The sequence below is a fragment of the Xenopus laevis genome, chromosome 9_10L, assembly GCF_017654675.1.
Source record: "Xenopus laevis strain J_2021 chromosome 9_10L, Xenopus_laevis_v10.1, whole genome shotgun sequence".
Taxonomy (NCBI): domain Eukaryota; kingdom Metazoa; phylum Chordata; class Amphibia; order Anura; family Pipidae; genus Xenopus; species Xenopus laevis.
In genome coordinates this window covers 71,354,754-71,375,458 of record NC_054387.1, presented here as the reverse complement: position 1 = coordinate 71,375,458, position 20,705 = coordinate 71,354,754, and the positions used below count along the sequence as shown (strand labels likewise).

Here is a 20,705-nt window from a genome sequence, read left to right as displayed (position 1 = left end):
TCCACTTATTTCAATATTCTTTGGTTTGTATGGCACAGGGGTCTAACTGAAATAAGTGGGTTGGTCATTTTGACCATAGAAAAATAAGTACAGTTGAGGCAGCATATATTTTAATTTTCATTTAAAGTGTCTCACATTGTAGAAAAGGGAAGTGGCAGTGTGTGCCAATATCACAATAACCTTTCTTCTGTCCTTATATTGTACACAATTCATCAAGTATGTTTTAAGGTTAGCGTTCCTTTAATAAAATAAGAAGAATGAGCCCAAAGTAAGCCTTGTGGTACTTTACTTAAAACTTCCTCTCACTTGTAATAAGTATGTTTTATTCATAAGACTGCTAGCCATGTAATTCTTTACTAAAAAACCTTACAACCCTAACTGTGTGCACTCAGGACAAGGATAGAAATCTTGATATGTTGTCAGTAATTAATGTATTGCTTCTAATCTATTCCTAAATATCGCCTCCCTGATATCAATGTCATTCATTTCATTAGAACTGGGTAAGACACGGTGATTCCTGCTATTTGGTTGACACAGAAGAAGTGCCATTTGGAGCAAAATGCAATCTCACAGTGACCAACAAGTAAAGTTCATCAATGATCACTGCTATCATTACCTCTATAAATTGCTCAATATTTTATTTAATATATATATAATTTATTGTTAGATTTGAACAGGAATTCCTTAATTACCTAATGAAAAACCAAAAGAAACTGAATGGGAAATATTTCTGGACAAGCTTAAGAGATAGAAACCAAACAGGAGACTATTGGTGGGAAACAGCAGATGGGAAACAGGACATGACCTACTCTAACTGGAATGTTCTTGAGCCAGGTAAAAGATGTAGTGATAAGCAAAGTTTTTCACTAGGTTTAGCCGTGAAAAAGACACGCATAGACTTCAATGGGTGAAAAAAATAGTTGTGCGTCAAAAAAAAAATTGTCGCCCATTGACTTCAATGCATTTGGTACATTTTTTGATGTATTGCAAGTTTTTGGGTCAGATTCGCCCATCACTATGTACTTTATATGCTATGTGGTAAGCTTCCTAGACCTGTTAAAAAGGTGTTACTAGTAACTTTGGCATTATTAAGAAATTGTTATAGCAATTTGAAGCTAAGATTCCAAGACATTATTGGCTTGGGGTCTACTGCTAACAAAGTTATCTACCACCCCAAAAGTGACACTGGCATAAAAAATGTAGCTTTATTGAAATCTGCTGAGAAAAAATAGATAAGGGGTCATTTACTAAAGCAGATATAAGTGTGGTGTTGAATTGGATGCAAGTGCATATATTGATGCAGTTAATCTAAGGTACGTGCATCCAAGCATGCTCTTTGCACCATACGATAAACAACAATTATGTCCATCAGTCCTGAATCAGGCACATGTGCACCTTTTGATTCTGGGGAACCCTGGAGCCAACATCTGAATGTGGTGCTAATTCCAAGTTTTCCACAGTATGTTAGGTCAATAAGGCAGGCAGTGGACATGCAGAAAAGAATCACATGCAAATGTCATTATCACTCTGCTAATGCAACTGAAAATGTTAGCTGCAAATCACATCCAAACTGAACTGCCCTGATTTACTGTTTGACAACTCACGATCCACTGGCAGACCACCACCTTTTAGGCTCTCCAATAAAAAGTAGCATTTTGTGTGTTGATTTAGTTATTGTTGATTTAGTTTATTTTATATTCTGAAATAATTCTCTTTGGGTTGTTTTATGTTTAAGCCTCACGTGGTGGATGCATTGCAATGGGAACTGGGTCATCTCTTGGTAAATGGGAAGTCAAAGATTGTAAAAACTTTAAAGCTCAATCCATCTGCAAAAGACGAATTGGATCTGCCAAGCCAGACATTAGGCCAAAACCCATGGAAACATGTCCGGAGGGCTGGTATTCTGCATCTGATTTGTTCTGCTACAAAGTAAGCACCATTCATTTGCTTTCTTTCTACCTGTTTCCTAACATATTCTTGAATTCTTTTTTGATCAACAAACTAAGAATATAGGCAGACACCCTAATACAAGAGGACCTGTACACATAGCTAACCAGAACAAAGGATTTAACATATACAGAACTATTTTTCAGTTGTATTTTTCATACAGCTGTTCACAAATGAAAGAATATTAAGGAAAAGGACCTGGGAGGAAGCTGAAGGATTTTGTGAAGAATTTGGAGGACACCTTCCCAGCTTTACTCATGAGAAGGAAACAGAAACATTTGCTGCTTTCTTATCGTCAGCAACAAGGTAATCTTGGTCATATTATTTGCTCTTCATGGGCCATAAAATGCATACTGTATTACAAACATGGTTAGGAAAACTGTGCTTTTAACAAAACCAATTTAGCAAAACAATACAGATGGACAGATACACTAGTACAAAAAAAGCATAAAGTCTAAAGTAGTCCCCATCTTCTGATCTTGTTTGGCAATCTTTTGAGTGTCAGCAATAATGTACCTGCCAGGATTTCTGCCATTAGCCTTGTATCATTCATTTTATATTGTATATAATAGTCAGTCCCAGAGTTCAGGTAACTAACATGAGCCTAGAAGATAGGGGAATTAAGTAGTTCTGTGACCATATAACGATAAGATTAGTCTTAATATGATATATTCATTTTCATTCCAGTAAATATCCTTGGATCTGGATTGGGTTAAATAAAAGAAACCCAAAACTTCAAGGAAGCTGGCAGTGGAGTGATGAACGACCAGTAAGTTAATGTATTTCATGTGCAGGTAAAAGCTTTATATTTTCCCCAATTATATAACCATGCACTTTTAAGAATGACAACTAATAACTGCAGTGTCAGGCTATACAAACACATAAGCACACTTGCTATTGTGTCCCACAATTACCTGCGTTCCAGCTACCACCACCAGCTACCACCACAATGCCATCCCCACCATGTACACAGATGAGCAGGTCAACAAAATATGGCATCTAAGGTGAAAGTGAAGCTTTTAGCCCCCAAATTTAGACACTCAGTTAAGCCATAATTTCCCAGATATAACAGTAAAATCACTTTAGAAAATGTATAATAAGCATACAGGTATTAACCTCAGACAACCCATTGCAGAAATGAGAATATTAGCCACACACATATCAATGCGATCACTGCAATAAGCCCATAGCTATCATAAGCTATGGTTGCTGTGAGTCGCCGCAGCTGTGATTCATAAATCAGCCCCCATTGTTGGTGATGCCTTTCCTACAGACCTTATATCTGCCTCACCCTTAAGTTAAATGTATTATGTTATACAATGGCTAATTCTATTCAACTTCAACTATTCAATTGCCCATTGTCAAATACCCCATATAAAAGCAAATTCTATTTAAGACTAGAAATGTATTGCTATTTCTAGTTTTTTTTTTTTTTTAATACAAAAATAATAAAAAATAAAAACCCAATTTCAACTTGTCCTAGAACGTCATGCTCTACATAATAATAAAAGCTAATTTAAAGGTGAACAAGTGCTTCTAATATTTTAAACCTGAAAGCTGACCAGTTTTCCTCATCTGTGGGTAGACCCACACCCAAACCTGACCTGTACACCTCCAACACACGTGGATTTAAGAAAAGTATTGCAAAATGTTTTACAAGACGCAACCCATGGTCTACAAAACCCCTCCCCAACTGGCATACTCAATAGATATCCACTACCAGCCCTATATTCCTATTTTCTGCAGCCCAACCCACTGACATTTGCCATAGAGTTTTTTCATACTCTTGGAATTCAAATTATAGATAGCCAACCTGTCCTGTCCTCCAGCTTTTGAGCAAACTGACAGCTAGATGTTACTAATGTTTATTTCTTTGCCCAGAGACCAACCTTATGTATGTAATTTGTAAAGCCAGTCAGATCAGCCTTTACAAACTCAGCTCAAGTTTATGTTATTATGGTACTGATCTGTGCTTGTTTCTTTCATCTTTCGTTGGTAAATACTGCCAATATTACACGATCAATAAATTGATTTAGCCCTGTGTGTTAGACTGCAGTTCCCCTGTCTGTCAGAGCTTGTGATATAATTATTTACCCCAACTGACAGCAGAAGGGCCTAACTCTGAAACTCGTAAAGGGACCTCAACCTTATCGAGTGTATGAGAATATTTTCCCTGGTGTTGTAATAGTCTAAAAGCAACAGTAAACCTCTTGGGTCGGGATTAATGCAAAAACTATTTCTTCCAGAATCAGACAACTAAGCAATGCCCTCAGATTCTACCACACAACACCCCTGGAGTTGGGAACAGGGGAGGTGAAGTATGAATAGGCAGGAGTGTGAAATAATTGCACTGTTTGAGGTCAAGGCAGACCAGAGATTGAGACAGGCAGGGCAGTATCAATGGTCAGGAACAGGCTGAGGTCAGGACAGGCAGCAAAGTATCGGTAGTCAAGGACATGTCGAGGTCAGGAAAGGCAGCAAAGTATTAGTGGTTAGGGCCAGGCAGATGTCAGGACAGGCGGTGAAAAACCAATAACCAGGATCAGACAAGGAGGCAGCAAAAATAAAAACTTGCAGAAGCTTCCAAACTTCAGTAAAGAAAGAACACTTACCAATGAATCTTTGCTGTTCCATGCTTAAATATACAGGGCACATGCACAGAAGATACCAGTGTCATAATCCAAGCACATTATTGTTTTTAAAGGGGTGGTTCGCCTTCAGTTTAACTCTTAGTATGTTATAGAATGGCCAATTCTAAGCAACTTTTAAATTGGTCTTCGTCATTTTTTGTTCATAGTTTATGAATAATTTGCCTTCTTATCCTGACTCTTTCTAGCTTTCAAAAGGGGGTCACTGACCCCTCTAAAAACAAATCCCCTCTAAAACTACACATGTATTGCTATTGCTACTTTTTATTACTCATCTTTCTGTTTCGACCCTCCCCTATTAATATTTCATATTCTCATTCAAATCGATGTATGGTTGCTAGGGTAAATTTGACCCTAGCAACCAGATTGCTGACACTGTAAACTGGAGAGCTGCTGAATAAAAAGCGAAATAACTCAAAAACTACAAATAATAAAAAATGAAGACCAATTGCATATTTTCCCAGAATATCACTCTCTACATCATACTAAAAGTTAACTTAAAGGTGAACAAACCCTTTAAGTTTCAGGAGCCATAAATTGACAGCATGTTTTATTCCAAGGTCTCTGATGCTGTCTTGCCATTGGGTTTTAATGAAGATGATCATGATCTCAAAGACTGCGTTGCCATTGAGGTTCGTTGTTGATATTAACTCTGTTTGACTACTCATATGCCCATGCATGCGCCCTTCCCCACAGCCTTCACCAACAGATATTTTACCAAAAATCAGCCAGATATATTTCATGCAGGTTTGAAAAACGGATTTGGACAGCGTCAGCACGTTCATATGGTCCTCTCCAGGCAGGCCTGCATCGGCCTCTGTTGTTAGCCAGTTAGCACAGGGGTACACAGCACAGGGGTACACCAGAGAGTTCACGAGTTAACTTTATTGGTTGGGAGTATGTGAGCATGCACGCACATACATACATACACATATAAATATATACTATCGGTATGAGTATGATAAGATGTTGGTATTTTATATAGTAAATAAAGTACCCCCTATTATAAAATATAAGGATATTATAAGTCACTGAGCTGAGGAGTTCAATGACCATATACAAGTACAAGGGTGAAGGTATGGAACTCAGAGGTGACTTCTAATATCCTGATATTTTACAACAGCTGGTGTAAGAGTTCTGCACCACTATGTGTTATGTGTGGCTGACTGGGAGGACTCCAGCCAGGGTGTGAGATCTGGGGAACAAGGAACACTCAACTGGGTTCAAAGTTCAATCTTGTCTCATTTACTCATAGGAAAGCAAAACTTTATATACCCTTATCATTGCACCGTTACACACACAGGATGTGTGGGGGCCAATTAAAGATAGAGGAAAGGAAACTAGTTCAGGCTAGAGAGAAACGAAACTGTTTCAAGCTAGATCAAACAAGATTAAAATACAGACACTTTCTGTGCCATGAGCAATTTAAAGGGATACTGTCATGGGAAAAAAAAAATTTTTCAAAATGAATCAGTTAATAGTGCTGCTCCAGCAGAATTCTGCACTGAAATCCATTTCTCAAAAGAGCAAACAGATTTTTTTATATTCAATTCTGAAATCTGACACGGGGCTAGACATATTGTCAATTTCCCAGCTGCCCCAAGTCATGCGACTTGTGCTCTGATAAACTTCAATCACTCTTTACTGCTGTACTGCAAGTTGGAGTGATATCACCCCCTCCCTTTTCCTCCCCAGCAGCCAAACAAAAGAACAATGGGAAGGTAACCAGATAACAGCTCCCTAACACAAGATAACAGCTGCCTGGTAGATCTAAGAACAGCACTCAATAGTAAAAACCCATGTCCCACTGAGACACATTCAGTTACATTGAGAAGGAAAAACAGCAGCCTGCCAGAAAGCATTTCCCTCCTAAAGTGCAGGCACAAGTCACATGACCAGGGGTAGCTGGGAAATTGACAAAATGTCTAGCCCCATGTCAGATTTCAAAATTGAATATAAAAAAATCTGTTTGCTCTTTTGAGAAATGGATTTCAGTGCAAAATTCTGCTGGAGCAGCACTATTAACTAATTCATTTTGAAAAAAATTTTTTTTCCCATGACAGTATCCCTTTAACATGAGCATGAGTATATATACGTGTAAGCAAATAAGAGTATATATGTACTAAACAAGCATGAGTATATATGTTGAGCCTTACAGCTGGTACTTTATTTATTATATAATATATTCATTTTATTGAGTCTCATGACAGAAATGAAATCAGTAAGCACTGATTATAACTGGTGACATCATATATCATTTACAGGAAATTCATAGCTCTTGTATATTATAAATAGATATATGGCACCTCGGAATTTTAAATGATAATACACAAAAGCCATGAATATCCTGTAAATTATATCCTTATAAACGGTGAGTTCTGATGTCATCAGTTATAAACGGTGAGTTCTGATGTAATTTCTGTCACATGACTCATTGAAATTTGTGTATTATAATAAATAAAGAACCCCCAGTTGTAAAATATGAGGATATTAGAAGTTACCTCGGAGTTCCATGACCTGTATAAAAACACTCGGCCTTCGGCCTCGTGTTTTTATATGGTCATGAAACTCCTCGGTAACTTATAATATCCCTATATTTTACAAAAGGGGGTACTTTATTCACTATATATATATATATATATATATATATATATATATATATATATATATATATATATATATATATATATATATATATATATAAATATATACTATAAATACAAAATAAAATAAAAAAGTGTGCCCCTAATCAGCTACAATATAACAGATTTTATTAAAAAAATTATTTATATTAAACAGATTTTTTTTCTATTGTGTATTAGACTCCATACTTTGAAAGGTGGATGAACAGACAAGAGAATAAAATTAGATCATTCCACTGCGATGTCACTTTTGAGTGGGTGTGCCAGGTTCCTAAAGGTAAGGTTGATTTACTGTATAAATAACTGCAGTATAGGCATAAGTATAGGGGGAGTGCACTTGCAGCTGTACCATTGGCAGGGTTAATCTGAACTCTCCACTCTCCACGCACATCCAAGCCAGGCAAAGGGCCACTTATTTGGCAACTGGACAAAGTAACTGTTAGGAGTGCCCGATGGTGCTCCTCTCTTCTTTTGCAGAAGAAGAGAGGATATCAGTGCGCTGGTGTGTCATAGAGCATAGTTTGACGCCAAATTTTAAATAAAAGAATGCCAGAGTCGCGGGTTCAATGCTGGAATATAGGTTATACGCATGAATGTTCCAGGGTGCGCTATAATTCTCTACTGACTGATTCTTGGATTCTGACCTTTTTGCCTTGTTCCTGTCTACGCTGATTGCTACCTGGCCTTGACTCTTTGCCTGGTTCTTGACCTTGAACTGTGTTAACCCCTTGTGTACCACAAATTGAACTTTTGCATGCTGATCGGCATAGCAGCTTCCTTCTTGGTCCTGAGTACAACCTTTACAGCTGCTACACCTTAACAATATTTGGCTTAATCATGGAATATGCAGATTGGCTTTTTTGCATACTGAGTTTTAGCTGCCTACAGTTTATGGGACAGCACTAGGCACATCCATTATGGAAAAGGACCTTGGAGTCCTTGTAGATGATAAACTTGGCTTTAGCAAGCAATGCCAGTCAGCAGCATCAAGGGTAAATAAGGTCTTGAGCTGTATTAAAAGGGGCATATATTCACAACAGGAATCGGTCATTCTTCCACTTTATAGAGCACTGGTAAGGGCCCACCTAGAATATACCGTACAGTTTTGGTCTCCATCACTCAAACAGGACATTATTGTATTAGAGAGGGTACAGAGAAGGGCAACTAAGCTGGTAAAAGCTATGGAAAATCTTAGCTATGAGGAAAGACTGGCCAAATTGGGGATGTTCACGCTGGAGAAGAGGCGCTTAAGGGGTGATATAATAACTATGTATAAATATATAAGGGGAACATATAATAATCTCTTTAATGCTTTATTTACCAGAAGGTATTTCCAAGCTGACACAAGGTCACCCATTCTGATTAGAAGAAATGAGGTTCTGCCTAAATATTCGGAAGGGTTTTTTTACAGTGAGAGCTGTGAAGATGTGGAATTCTCTCCCTGAATCAGTTGTACATGCTGATACAGTAGATAGCTTTAAGAAGGGGTTGGATGGCTTTTTAGCAAGTGAGGGAATACAGGGTTATTGGGAGATAGCTCATAGTACAAGTTGATCCAGGGACTAGTCCGATTGTCATTTTGGAGTCAGGAAGGAATTTTTTCCCCCTCTGAGGCAAATTTGAGAGGCTTCAGGTGGGTTTTTTTGCCTTCCTCTGGATCAACTGGCAGTTAGGCAGGTTAAAAAAAGTTAAAAGGTTGAACTCGATGGACCTGTGTCTTTTTTCAACCTAACTTACTATGTTACCATGTAAATTGTGCTGTATATGTAATAGAAATGTATCATTGTTTATGCTCAATCATTTATGTGATATTTCTAGCTGATCAGTGTGCATTTTTCCTTTCTTTTGCTTTCTATACCTTTCTCAAACAAGTTAAATACACTCTTTTAATATTCTAGGAATCCCATTGACGATACCTGAATGGTATATACCAGGTAACCATTCCATTTCTCAGATGGTATTAAACTAAACCTTCTTTTTTATTTTCCATTTGTATATAGACAGTGTTAATGACTGTACATTGTGCCTTGTCTGGTCCCTTAACAAAGTCCAGCTGCATGCAGGGAACTTTGACTGGCTGGCTGAACAGTATTCGGTAGATTCACTCATTCAAGCTTTACATCAACATTTTTACAGGGATGTGTAGAATCACTATTAAAAGGACCTAGCACTGATGTAATAATTTAAAATGAACAGCTCCCTTTTACATACATGTTGGTTAGTGGCACCTCTTAGATGCAGCAATAATGGCTGGCTTGGGTGCCAGATTAAATTTTATGAACACAGATCAGTGTATAATATGGAGTGTATAGAGCTTAATCATTCACACACTTTGCAGTTTTCAGAGACAGACGAACAGCCATATGTGACAGTCACCAGTATAAGTTTGAGAGCCTTAATGCCATGTTTCTCTTTTTTTCCTGTTTGTATAAGTATATTTTTTTGCAATTGAATGTTAAAGAGTTTTCAGTCAGAGACATTAAAGTTATGTCTCTCAAGTTATTTAGCTGTATCATTTGAGTGATAAATAAAAGGCATTAATACATTTCTGTTAATCATCTCTGTTCCATTTAGGGTGGAAGAGTAGCCATCATCCTACTGTAGTAACTGCAGAAGCTCAGTTCTGGTTTATATATGACCCTCTCCTCAATTACAAGGAAGCCCAGTTATATTGTTCCAACAATGGCAGTACATTGGCCTCTGTGCAGTTTGAAAATGAGCTTGAAAGCATCCAACTACAACTGAAACATTTGTCAGAAGTGAAAAAGGTAAAACATGTGAGATATTTGGCATTCATTCCAGTGGAGCTGAGTGAAATCAGTTGTGTTGCTGTGTGGCGGAACTAAAGTGCACCCCAAGTAGTGGGCTCATGGGTACAAAGTCATAGATGTAAAAGAGTAAACTTATATATCTCATGGTGACCAGATCATCACTTTAGAAATACAAGCAATAATAAAAAAGATATGCCTTATTTGCTACTGGTTTAGAACAAGTGGGGCAGTTTACTAATGTAGCTAGGACAGGTAGGGGCCCATTCATTAATTTCGAGTGAAGGAATAGAAGAAAAAAAACTTCGAATTTCGAAGTGTTTTTTTGACTACTTCGACCATCGAATGGGCTACTTCGACCTTCGACTACGACTTCGACTTCAAATCGAATGATTCGAACTAAAAATCGTTCGACTATTCGTCCATTCGATAGTCGAAGTACTGTCTCTTTAAGAAAAAACTTCGACCCCCTAGTTCGCCACCTAAAAGCTACCGAGCTCAATGTTAGCCTATGGGGAAGGTCCCCATAGGCTTGGCTAACTTTTTTTGGTCAAAGGATAATCCTTCGATCGTTGGATTAAAATCCTTCGAACGATTATTCCTTCAGTCGTTCGATCGAACTATTTGCGCAAAATCCTTCGACTTCGATATTCGAAGTCGAAGGATTTTCATTCCCCAGTCGAATATCGAGGGTTAATTAACCCTCGATATTCGACTCTTGATGAATTTGCCCCGTAGTGTTGTCACTGCTTATGCAATACATTTTGCCCATATTGCTCTACTCGAAAATATCACTATGTGTGTTGAAATCATGGCTATGGGGGGCTAATGCTGGCCATGTCTATATTATACATGTGGAGTAATATCGGCTAGTCAGAAAATGGTCAACATTGGCTGACTCAGTGCCTGCAATGTAATTTAACTTATGTAACTAATTTAACTAATGTCACTTTTGTAAATGTAATATTGTAATTTAACTTTTATTTCCCTTATGTTTGCCCTTCTGATGTTTAATTATAGTGCTAAACTGACAATCAAAATTATTTTTTTTTCTAGATATTCCCTTTTACACAAAACTGGTGGGTGTCACTTCTTGAGGTGAATGACGCTTCCTGGTATGTATTAATTCAATTAAAAACACTTTGTTTATACTGAAGATTAGATTTAGATTCTGAAGATTAGATTTAGATTCTCTGTCCTGGCTCAGGTATATGCCCCTGGTAGGACAACGAAGTTAGCAACTGTTAAGGGTTTAATATAATATTCAGGCAGTTTGCACTGAATGTGTTGGTGAAAATCTGTGTCTGTCCTTGTCTCTCATGAGATCTGTTCTATTCAATCAGGCTTCTGAGATATTTATTTGGTACCCGACGAGTAAAGGATTGCTGGTTTCTTTCTGCACATAGTTGGATGAAAGGTACAGTATAAAATTGAAATAAAATGGCTACAGAAAGATTTCTATAGTAGTAATGTAATAAAGTCTTGAAACCCATAGTGACTAATCAGGTGTTTGTCAAACAGGTGGTCACTAGCTGCTATCCACTCTTATACCTTATATTATATTTATATATATACCTTATATTTATTTCCACTAAAGGGCAATTTCACAGGGGAATATTAAGCACCAACGGAAATCACCCATGTAACAGTTTTCTCTCTATGGACTAAGATACATTAACTGTTGTTGCTGCCAACACCTATTGATATTATCAGTAAATTAAGGGTGGCATGAATCAAAAGGCCATTGGAACACCAGCACACTAATACTTTCTCTGACATCTTCAGGGGACACAGGAAGCCAATGGGATAAAGCTTCATCCTCCAGGAGGCAGAACACTTGACAGACAGATGAAAGAGGGCATGACAGGACAACTCCAGCTTTACACATAGCACTTCCTCTTTAAGATCATTTTTTTCAAGTGTCCTGTCAACAGAAGGTTAGACAGAGAAGTATCCAATGAGTCTGGAAGAAAGAATCCCTCTCTGTCAGCAATTAGCGATGACAGTCAGAGTCATACTTGGGACAGGTATCCCTGTATCCAGACAGGTAGCCCCCCAATGCAGCAGCAAACAGCTCGAGGGCCAATTGACTATCCTGATGGAGGGAAGCCCTCTATAACACAACATGTCTATGCACAACAAATTCCTGTACAGGACCGGGATGGGAGAGTAGGTCAATAGCTGAGGGTTCTCCACTGAAGTCTTATGTGTCTTTGGTGGTCGCCCACAAAACACAGAAGTGATGGCACAGAAATCGTGCACATGTTTTGCACATGATTTATGTACTTACGATTAAATCCATTTCTCTGCAGTAAACAAAGAGACACAGGATATCCCACCCGATTATATTCTACACACTTGAAATAGTTCTCCTGTTCTGGTTCATTCTACTTGTGGCCATTTTTTTGGTAACAACTGATCTTAAAGAGGAAGTGCTAGGGGTAAATCCAAAGTAGTCCTGACATGCCCTCTTTTATCTGTCTGCCAAGTGTCCTGCCTCTAGGAGGATGGAGCTTTAACCCATTAGTCTCCTGTGTACCCTTGTAGACTGCAGAGATATGGATTTAACCATGGATTTAACAGTAAGTACATACATCCTATTTTTATGCTGGTCCAAGCACTAATATGTGTTTGTATTTGTAAGGTTCAATAATTTCAGTCTGATTTGTGGGCTATGAACTTATATGGTTTATATGGGTTTAATTGCCATACTGACAAATGGTTTAGCAGCACTGGGCAATTTAGGGAACAGCATTGACATATTGGGAGATCATAAGATAGTGTTTACTATTGTCACTCAATCATGGCAAAACATTTTTGTTGAAAATATAAAAGGGAATAAATGCTGCTGGTACTGTGATTAAACCTGTTTTACAGGCTACATCGAGGATATAGACTGCAATCAAAAGCTGCCATTTATATGTGAAAGCAGAAACCTAACCTTATTGGAAAGAAATTCTACAAGAAACAACACATTCAAAGGAGATTGCCCTAAAAACTGGCTTACCGTAGGAGACAAGGTAAACACACATATTATTACAGCTAAAGATGTATGTAAATAGATGTCTGCACAATTACCTGAAGAATATTTCTCTTTTCTGGCAAATGTTGATTCATTCTTCCTTCTGCTTCTTGCAGTGCTTTATACAGAAGAAACCAAAGTTAATGACTTATATTGATGCAATGGTGGAGTGCAGCTCATATGGTGCAACCCTTCCTACTATCACTAGCCAGCTTGAACAAGGTAACTACATTTCAAAAAACACATCTTTATGATTCAGATTTTGGGAATCCCCCACTGTGGCTGGTTTGCATGCATATTTCTGCTAATGTGAGCCAACATGACCACAAACAGGCAGTACCTTAAACTAGTTAGGTTAAACAGTGGGTTGGTGACACCAAAGCCTGTACTAAGTAAAACCACTTTGAATAGTGATTAATATGTGTGAACTGATTGCATGTCCATTAGATGAAAGGCATAGTGCTTTTGAATGGATTTTTGGCTTGAAATTCATTTATTGGGTGTCAACAGGACAACTAATATAGAAGAGATGCAAGCTGGTCAAACATAGGTTGAAATAAACCTAAACTGAGTTGGTAATTCATTGGCCCATTGGCCCATGTATGGACAATGTCAACCCCCCCACACTTCTGGACTGTGCTTAAAACTTTAGTGACGGAGCGGGTCAAAGGGGGGACCACATCACCAATGCAGAGGGCTCTGGAAATTTGCCTCTTACCAGAAGCAGCTTTTTGCCTCCCCTGGTGACTAGCCTCCCATTGCCACCTGAGTCAAGGTTCAGATGAGGCTCAAATAAAGGCCTGGAGATGGCCAGGTATTCTATCAGGAATGTTGAAAATTCTGTTGGCCTAGGAGCACATGAACTGCATGTTACAATTGATGGACTGCAGAGGCCCCTATTGTGATCCATTTGTTAGCCCAGGAGCCAAATGATTAGATCAGCCCTATTTGGCCCACCACCTCTGTGGTCAAATTGGGCAAAGATATGCTTGATGGGCAACATAATCAATGATAATTCTTTATAAAGCACCTCAGTATAGGCAAACAGATTGAACTTAATTGCAAAATAATGGTGAATAATTTCTCCAAACAATGGGTAACAGTTTTAAAATCTATTTGTCATTCTTTATATCCTCATATGTTATGTGCATCCTAATGAAATATTGTTTTTAATGTCTCAGATTTCATTACGACCCTGCTTCCAAACATGACTACAGCATTTTGGATTGGCCTGAAGTTTACTTTCTATGAAAACGAACCTAAATGGACTGATGACCAGGAGGTCAACTACACAAACTTTAATCCGCTTCTCCACAGCTTGGATCCCTCTTCATCACACCAAGTATGTATTGTCCTTTACGGTACACATTGTACTTTCTTTGGACCAAACAAAATTGTTTATATTGTTTGGCCCTCGTGGTGAACTAAATGTACCAGGATCTTTCCAACATCTTTAGCTGGGATGTATAGCAGCATCTGAAGCTCTTGTAGGGTAGTTCATATCTAGTTTACAAGATGCAATAACAGTTTTGTAGTGACCTTGAAGATGGTTGGTGGTTTAAAAAAGACATAAATTCATCATGTTCAGCTTGTAACCCCAAATGTAATGCTGTCCCACAGTGCACCTTGTTTTCTACAGAAGTTGCCAGAAAATGTAATTATAGATGCAATAAAATTCACCAATAAGGATTCGACTGATCAAAAACTTTAAGAATATATAATAAGAATGTCGATTCCCAGCACTATGGCAGGCACCTTGCTGTTATCTTACATGTAGAGATAATTATGACATTTTTGGCTTCATTTTATTACACTGAGGCCAGACATGGGAATAAAGGACAGACTGGTTTAGTGCTGGGAAACTGTACTTAAAGCTTCCAACTTCAGTTGCAGGAACAAAGAACAGGGAGCCAGATTTACACAGATCAGCTGAAGCAGTCACTGCCTGTGGATATTTGGGGAAAAGTTTTGGAAAAGTTTTTTTGTGCAATATAACTTTAAGAATACAATGCTGACGTTATTGGACGACATCTCACAGCATGTCTTAACCTTTATAATATGTTAAGGTATTCTGGGATTTGTAGTCCAGCAACAACTAAGTAGGGATGTAGCGAACGTCGGAAAAAATGTTCGCGGACATGTTCGCGAACGTCCGGACAAAAATGCGAACGGTTCGCGAACGTCGCGAACCCCATAGACTTCAATGGGAAGGCGAATTTTAAAAGCTAGAAAAGACATTTCTGGCCAGAAAAATGATTTTAAAGTTGTTTAAAGGGTGCAACGACCTGGACAGTGGCATGCCAGAGGGGGATCAAGGGCAAAAATGTATCTGAAAAATCCATTGTTGACACAGCGCTGCGTTTTGTGCTGTAAAGGGCAGAAATCACACTACGTCACTCAGGTGGTGTTTCTGGACACGGAATGTGAAAAAGCTCACACAGCTAGGTGGCACTTGGTTAAAGACTGGGCAAACAATGCCTGCAAGGTCAACATATACAGTAGTGGATACGGAAATTATTATTGCTGCTTGAAAAACGTCACTCAGGTGGTGTTTACGGACACGGAATTATTATTGTTATTATTTAGACAGAATGTGAACAAGCTCACACAGCTAGGTGGCATTACTAGCCAGCAAAGCTACCTAACCTAAAATGTCCCTCAAATCCCTGCAGACTTCTGTCCCTACAATACAGAGCAGTATCAAGTAGATTACTAGCCAGCAAAGCAACTGTCCCTCAAATCACTAACAGCTCTCTCCCTACACTAGCTCTTCCAAGCACACACAGGCAGAATGAAAAAACGCTGCAGGGCTTCAGTTTATATATGGAAGGGGAGTGGTCCAGGGGGTGTGGGGGTGGTCCAGGAGGGAGAGCTTCCTGATTGGCTGCCATGTATCTGCTGGTCTGGGGGAGAAATGGCAAAAAAAAGCGCCAGCTAAGGCGAACCCAAATTGGCGAACGTTGCGCAACGTTCGCGAACATTCGGCGGACGCGAACGGTCGATGTTCGCGCGAATTAGTTTGCGGGCGAACAGTCCGCGACATTCCTACAACTAAGTAAAGGTTGGTTGAGCAGTGGAGTGAAGCAGGTTTACTACCCATTTCAACCTGTCCAACTATCAATTCAAGATTCAGGAAAGAGAAAAGACCTCATGTAAAGCCATTTTCAATATGCCTTAAATGGGGCGAAAAAACTGAAGTTACTAAAAACCCTTAGATTATTTCACTAACTAAAAAGGCATCAAACTCTTGAAGCTATCTACCATATCTGCCAGTACAAACACTTAAAGGAGAGAATTCTGCAACTTCTCAGTTTTTTGCTGTAAAAACCCTTTTTCAAACCTTGAGATTAAACCTCTGTATTTCTATTCTGAATTGATGCCCCGAACGATCTATTGGTTAATAAAGAATGAGAGTAATTGAATGTCCCCTCAAGCAATAGTGTAAAACATACTAACTTGGCCAACCTATCCTCATAACCGAGACCTTCTATAACTTTACCTGCTTAATCGCTTATCTCTTTTTCATTAATATCCCTTTTAAACACTTGAGAGAAAACATATTCTAGATGGGCCGTTTATAGTAAAGGGGAAAATTTCCCTCTCTTTTTATGATTCTTAAGGATAATAATAATAATACTTTCCCTTTATCTCCCATTTCTTCCTTTTTACATTTTTTCAGCTTTATGACAAGCAGTCATACAGGTATTATCAGTGTGCCTTTATTCTCAATGACCCTAAATCAGCATTTATTGGAACATGGGATTACATGTCTTGTTCGGATTATCAATATTTGTCACTCTGTCAAAAATATAAAGGTTTGTTTTATTTCGAATATGTATTTTTTTTCTAAGGATTATTGTAACCCAATTATTGTGCTTAATACACTTGGAATAGATTTATGGCATCACTAGTGATGGGCGAATCTGTGCCGTTTCACTTCGCCAAAAAATTTACAAAACGCATTGAAGTTAACAGGCATCATAATAATTTTGACACAAGCGACAATTTTTATACGCGCGACTATTTGGTCCAAATGCATTAAAGTCAATGGTCGTCTGAATAATTTTGACACGTGACAGTTTTGACATGAGTGACAATTCTGACGTGTTCCAATTTTATTTTTGATGCAGTGGAATTTTTGCAGCCGAATTGTCGCAGCAGTTTTGCAAATTGATTTGCTTGCGGCTAAATTCGTCACAAATTTGTGTCTGGTAAATTTATTCGCCCATCACTAGGCATCACTCTTCACAGTCTTCAAGAAAACCTGACCAGTTATTCTTCTAATGTTGCAAATGGAGTATACCAGTTCTGTCTGGGTTAAATTGGCCTCACATCTGATGGCTTCTCTGCAACATGCATCTATTTATAGAAGGAAAGTTTATAGAAGGAAATCTCATATTCAAATGATAATCGAAGGGTCCGTTTACTAAAATGGGTAAATTTGTTTCCGCATGTTATCACTGCGAATATTTTTCCGCCAGAATATTCGCAGTGACTAAGTTTACTAAACAGCGATGCACTCAGAAGTCATTGCGATCACTTGCGGTAACTACGTAAGCTTACGTTAGCAGTAATTTTAGCGAGTTGCGAATTTTCTGGCTAATATTTATGCTATAAAATAGTCTTGTTTTATGGCGGTTATTATGGCAATTTTTACTGTGACATGTATGGCCAGAAATGCATCTTCAAAACTTTATTGACTGATGATTATACCATCCAGCAACATTACCAGCATGACACCAATCAAACATGTCTGCATCATATAAACCCTTCTGCCAATAGAATCATATGAACAAGAAATCATGCCAGTCAATCTCTTTGCTTCATAGAAATGCACAGTTTAATGTAGCCAATCACAATGAAACCAAAAAAGCATATAGGCTGACGAATCCTTGGACTGTGATGCCCGCTGCCAATAATACGCCTCTGAGCTGAAACTACTGCTGTTGTAACAGATAGAAGCGGAAGCCAAAACATCCTGTCAGCAATAGCTACAGATCTCTCTCGTCAGCAAAGAATAATGGGTAAAAAAAAATATTATGGGATATTTCCTGCTTTGAGAATTTTCTGGCGAAAAAATACTTTAACGGCACTACATAGGTGGCGGTAAAATTTCGCGAATATTCTGGCATAATTTTGTCTGTAGCACATTTCACTGTTTAGTAAACCGGCCGTTAATGTATACGTTGCGTTATTTTCAGCGAATGAGATAACTGGCTAACAATTATTCTTCACAAGAAAATTTGCAAATTTATATTTATCACAGGTTAGTAAACTGGCGATAACATATTTGGCGAAAATTATGTCTATATATTGTGCAAATATTTTTAACATGCTTTAGTAAACGGGCACCTATGTCTCATTAGTTTCCATGGAGCTTTAAGGTTTCCTTTCTTTTTAGTACATTTAGTATGGCAGTATCAATTCATATGAAAAAACATAAATAGATACATAGCAATACATTGAAATAGGTGTATTTTGTCTTTGAGCATTTCTTGTCATTGTCTACTGTTTAGTCTAGTAATGGAAATATGAACTGATATTAATTCACAGCCAGTCCTGAAAAACAAACTCAGATGGTTGTGCCTGAAGATTTTGAATATCAAGGCCAGAAATACAAAATTATCCAAAAGAATATGACTTGGTATGAGGCCTTGACACAATGTAGCCGGTATGACATGAAGCTAGTCAGCATAACAGATCAGTACCACGTTGCCTTCCTTGCTCTCAAAGTTGGTGTCTTAGGCCATGGAATGTGGATTGGACTATCCAGCAACCAGGTAAGAGTCTTCCTCTTGATCCAGCTCTTTCCTTTGACCTCATATCCACTGAGCTTATGATTGTGGCTTATGATGCAGAATGAGCAAGAAAAAGATGCACTAGTATGCTCACCATGTTAACTAAAAGGCCTAAATAGTTACATGCAGAGAATAATGAGTGTTTACCTTACTCCTGGAAGCATGGTGTCAGGAGAATAACCTTACTCTCAACGTCACTTAAACCAAAGAGCTGGTCATATATTTCAGGAAACATTATGTGGCCCATGCTCCTATTTACCTTATATTGCTGTGGAGAAGGTAATTAGCTTTACATTTTTCAGTGTTACCCAAATTGCTAACCAGAAGGGAGAGGATCCACTTCTCTCAGCCTGCAGAAAAAACATATGCGAGAAGCAGCAGAGCCAACTCTCCCTGTGCCCAGGGCATAAGAAGCAATTTCTGATGTTGCCAGTCTACAACTCCCAACATGGCTTTATCATAATACTGTATGTTGGAATATGCTAAATATTGAAGTCCAGCAACATTTGAGAAAACTAGCAGTGTTCACATTCCCTTTGTGCAAGACTCGTCCTCTTTTTGAGCAGCCATATGTTTTGCTGTCCTGTTCCTGCTTTGAGAATTTCAGTATGATAGCTCCTCAGATCGATTAACAATTTGCAATAGTTTGTAAAGCAATAATAATAAACAACTGCATAATTAATACTATATTCCATTATTGTTAGGATGGAATACACTATCAGTGGCAGGATGGGAAGCCCATGACTGTGAGTCGATGGTCTAAGGATGAAGAAGAGAATGAAAAGTGTGTTTATATCGATACTGATGGATTCTGGAAGACAAAAAACTGTGATAGTCAGATACCGGGAGCCTTTTGTTATGTTGTATCAGGTATAAAGCTTTTTATTACAAAGAGGGTAAAACCTTCACATATCTGGGTCAAAAAATAGTCATATGTTTTATAGTCTGCTGCATTGTGCCATCCAGAATCGTGTCATTTTTTTGTTCATCCAGGTTATCATTTGCAGTCTAACTGCATTAAAGGACAAGAAAAGATAAAATCACTTGTGGTGGGAAGGCACCCCTCAGTGATTTCATATTGTAACTTGATATCTTGGGCTGGTGCTTCTCTGCTTTCAAAAATTTGCCAGCCTGGGTACTGTTTGAGGAGCACCATGCCAAATTCTTCTTCTTCAGGTGTAACTTCATTGTCAGGGCATGTGCAGTACAGAATGTTTACTGCTCATTTTAGTACTGTGTATAAGCTCTACAGAATCTCTGAAGAGGATGATTGGGAGAAGTAATAAGATAGTGGTAAGGGCCTTCAGTTGAAGAAGAGGATCACCAGCCCAGGGTAACAGGTAACAGTTTGACACTCCCAGTTATATAACCTTTCCCTCTCCTTTAACAGAAGCACATACAGTTTGACTAGGCTACAACTGGGTAAACATTATTGTAATATATAAAGGTTACCAGAATGAATCCACTTTGCAGTGTATTAATTAGTAAGAATGATGTTAATTTAGTACTAGAGAATACATGATGCTAACATTAAGAAATATTAAAAAACACTTTATTTTATCTTTCAGAGGATTCAGCAAAAAAGCCAGGGCAGAACCACACAGTGTCTTGTCCTCACAGAATTAAGGACACACCATGGATACCTTTCCAAAACAGCTGCTATTCTTTTATTTCAACCCATAAGAGGTGGCCCTCGAATGAAACACAATCTCCTCTTGTCTGCAGGGATCTCCGTATGTTACCTTGCTTTTAAAAGACATATCATGTGAATTGTTAAATCACTTTACTCACAATGGAAGTAGCAAGCCAATAATGTATGAGTCAGATAGTTACATAGTTAAATTGTGTTGAAAAAAGACAAAGTCCATCATTCAACACCT

At 38.2% G+C, this 20,705-nt stretch overlaps 1 protein-coding gene across 1 annotated transcript in view; it reads left to right on the top strand.

Annotated features, from left to right (window-relative positions):
* The window catches only part of LOC108701843 (lymphocyte antigen 75), a 38,283-nt gene that overhangs the window by 9,883 nt on the left and 7,695 nt on the right, over window positions 1-20,705 (top strand). Inside the window, exons 11-28 of the mRNA XM_041576282.1 lie at window positions 495-583; window positions 668-834; window positions 1,736-1,929; window positions 2,111-2,253; window positions 2,635-2,716; window positions 5,156-5,227; window positions 7,418-7,514; window positions 9,136-9,171; window positions 9,812-10,005; window positions 11,062-11,120; window positions 11,349-11,422; window positions 12,883-13,025; window positions 13,144-13,249; window positions 14,209-14,369; window positions 16,707-16,842; window positions 18,581-18,807; window positions 19,530-19,695; window positions 20,394-20,558. Coding sequence (XP_041432216.1) covers window positions 495-583; window positions 668-834; window positions 1,736-1,929; window positions 2,111-2,253; window positions 2,635-2,716; window positions 5,156-5,227; window positions 7,418-7,514; window positions 9,136-9,171; window positions 9,812-10,005; window positions 11,062-11,120; window positions 11,349-11,422; window positions 12,883-13,025; window positions 13,144-13,249; window positions 14,209-14,369; window positions 16,707-16,842; window positions 18,581-18,807; window positions 19,530-19,695; window positions 20,394-20,558 — 2,311 coding nt within the window. The remainder of the gene's footprint in view (window positions 1-494; window positions 584-667; window positions 835-1,735; window positions 1,930-2,110; window positions 2,254-2,634; window positions 2,717-5,155; window positions 5,228-7,417; window positions 7,515-9,135; window positions 9,172-9,811; window positions 10,006-11,061; window positions 11,121-11,348; window positions 11,423-12,882; window positions 13,026-13,143; window positions 13,250-14,208; window positions 14,370-16,706; window positions 16,843-18,580; window positions 18,808-19,529; window positions 19,696-20,393; window positions 20,559-20,705) is intronic.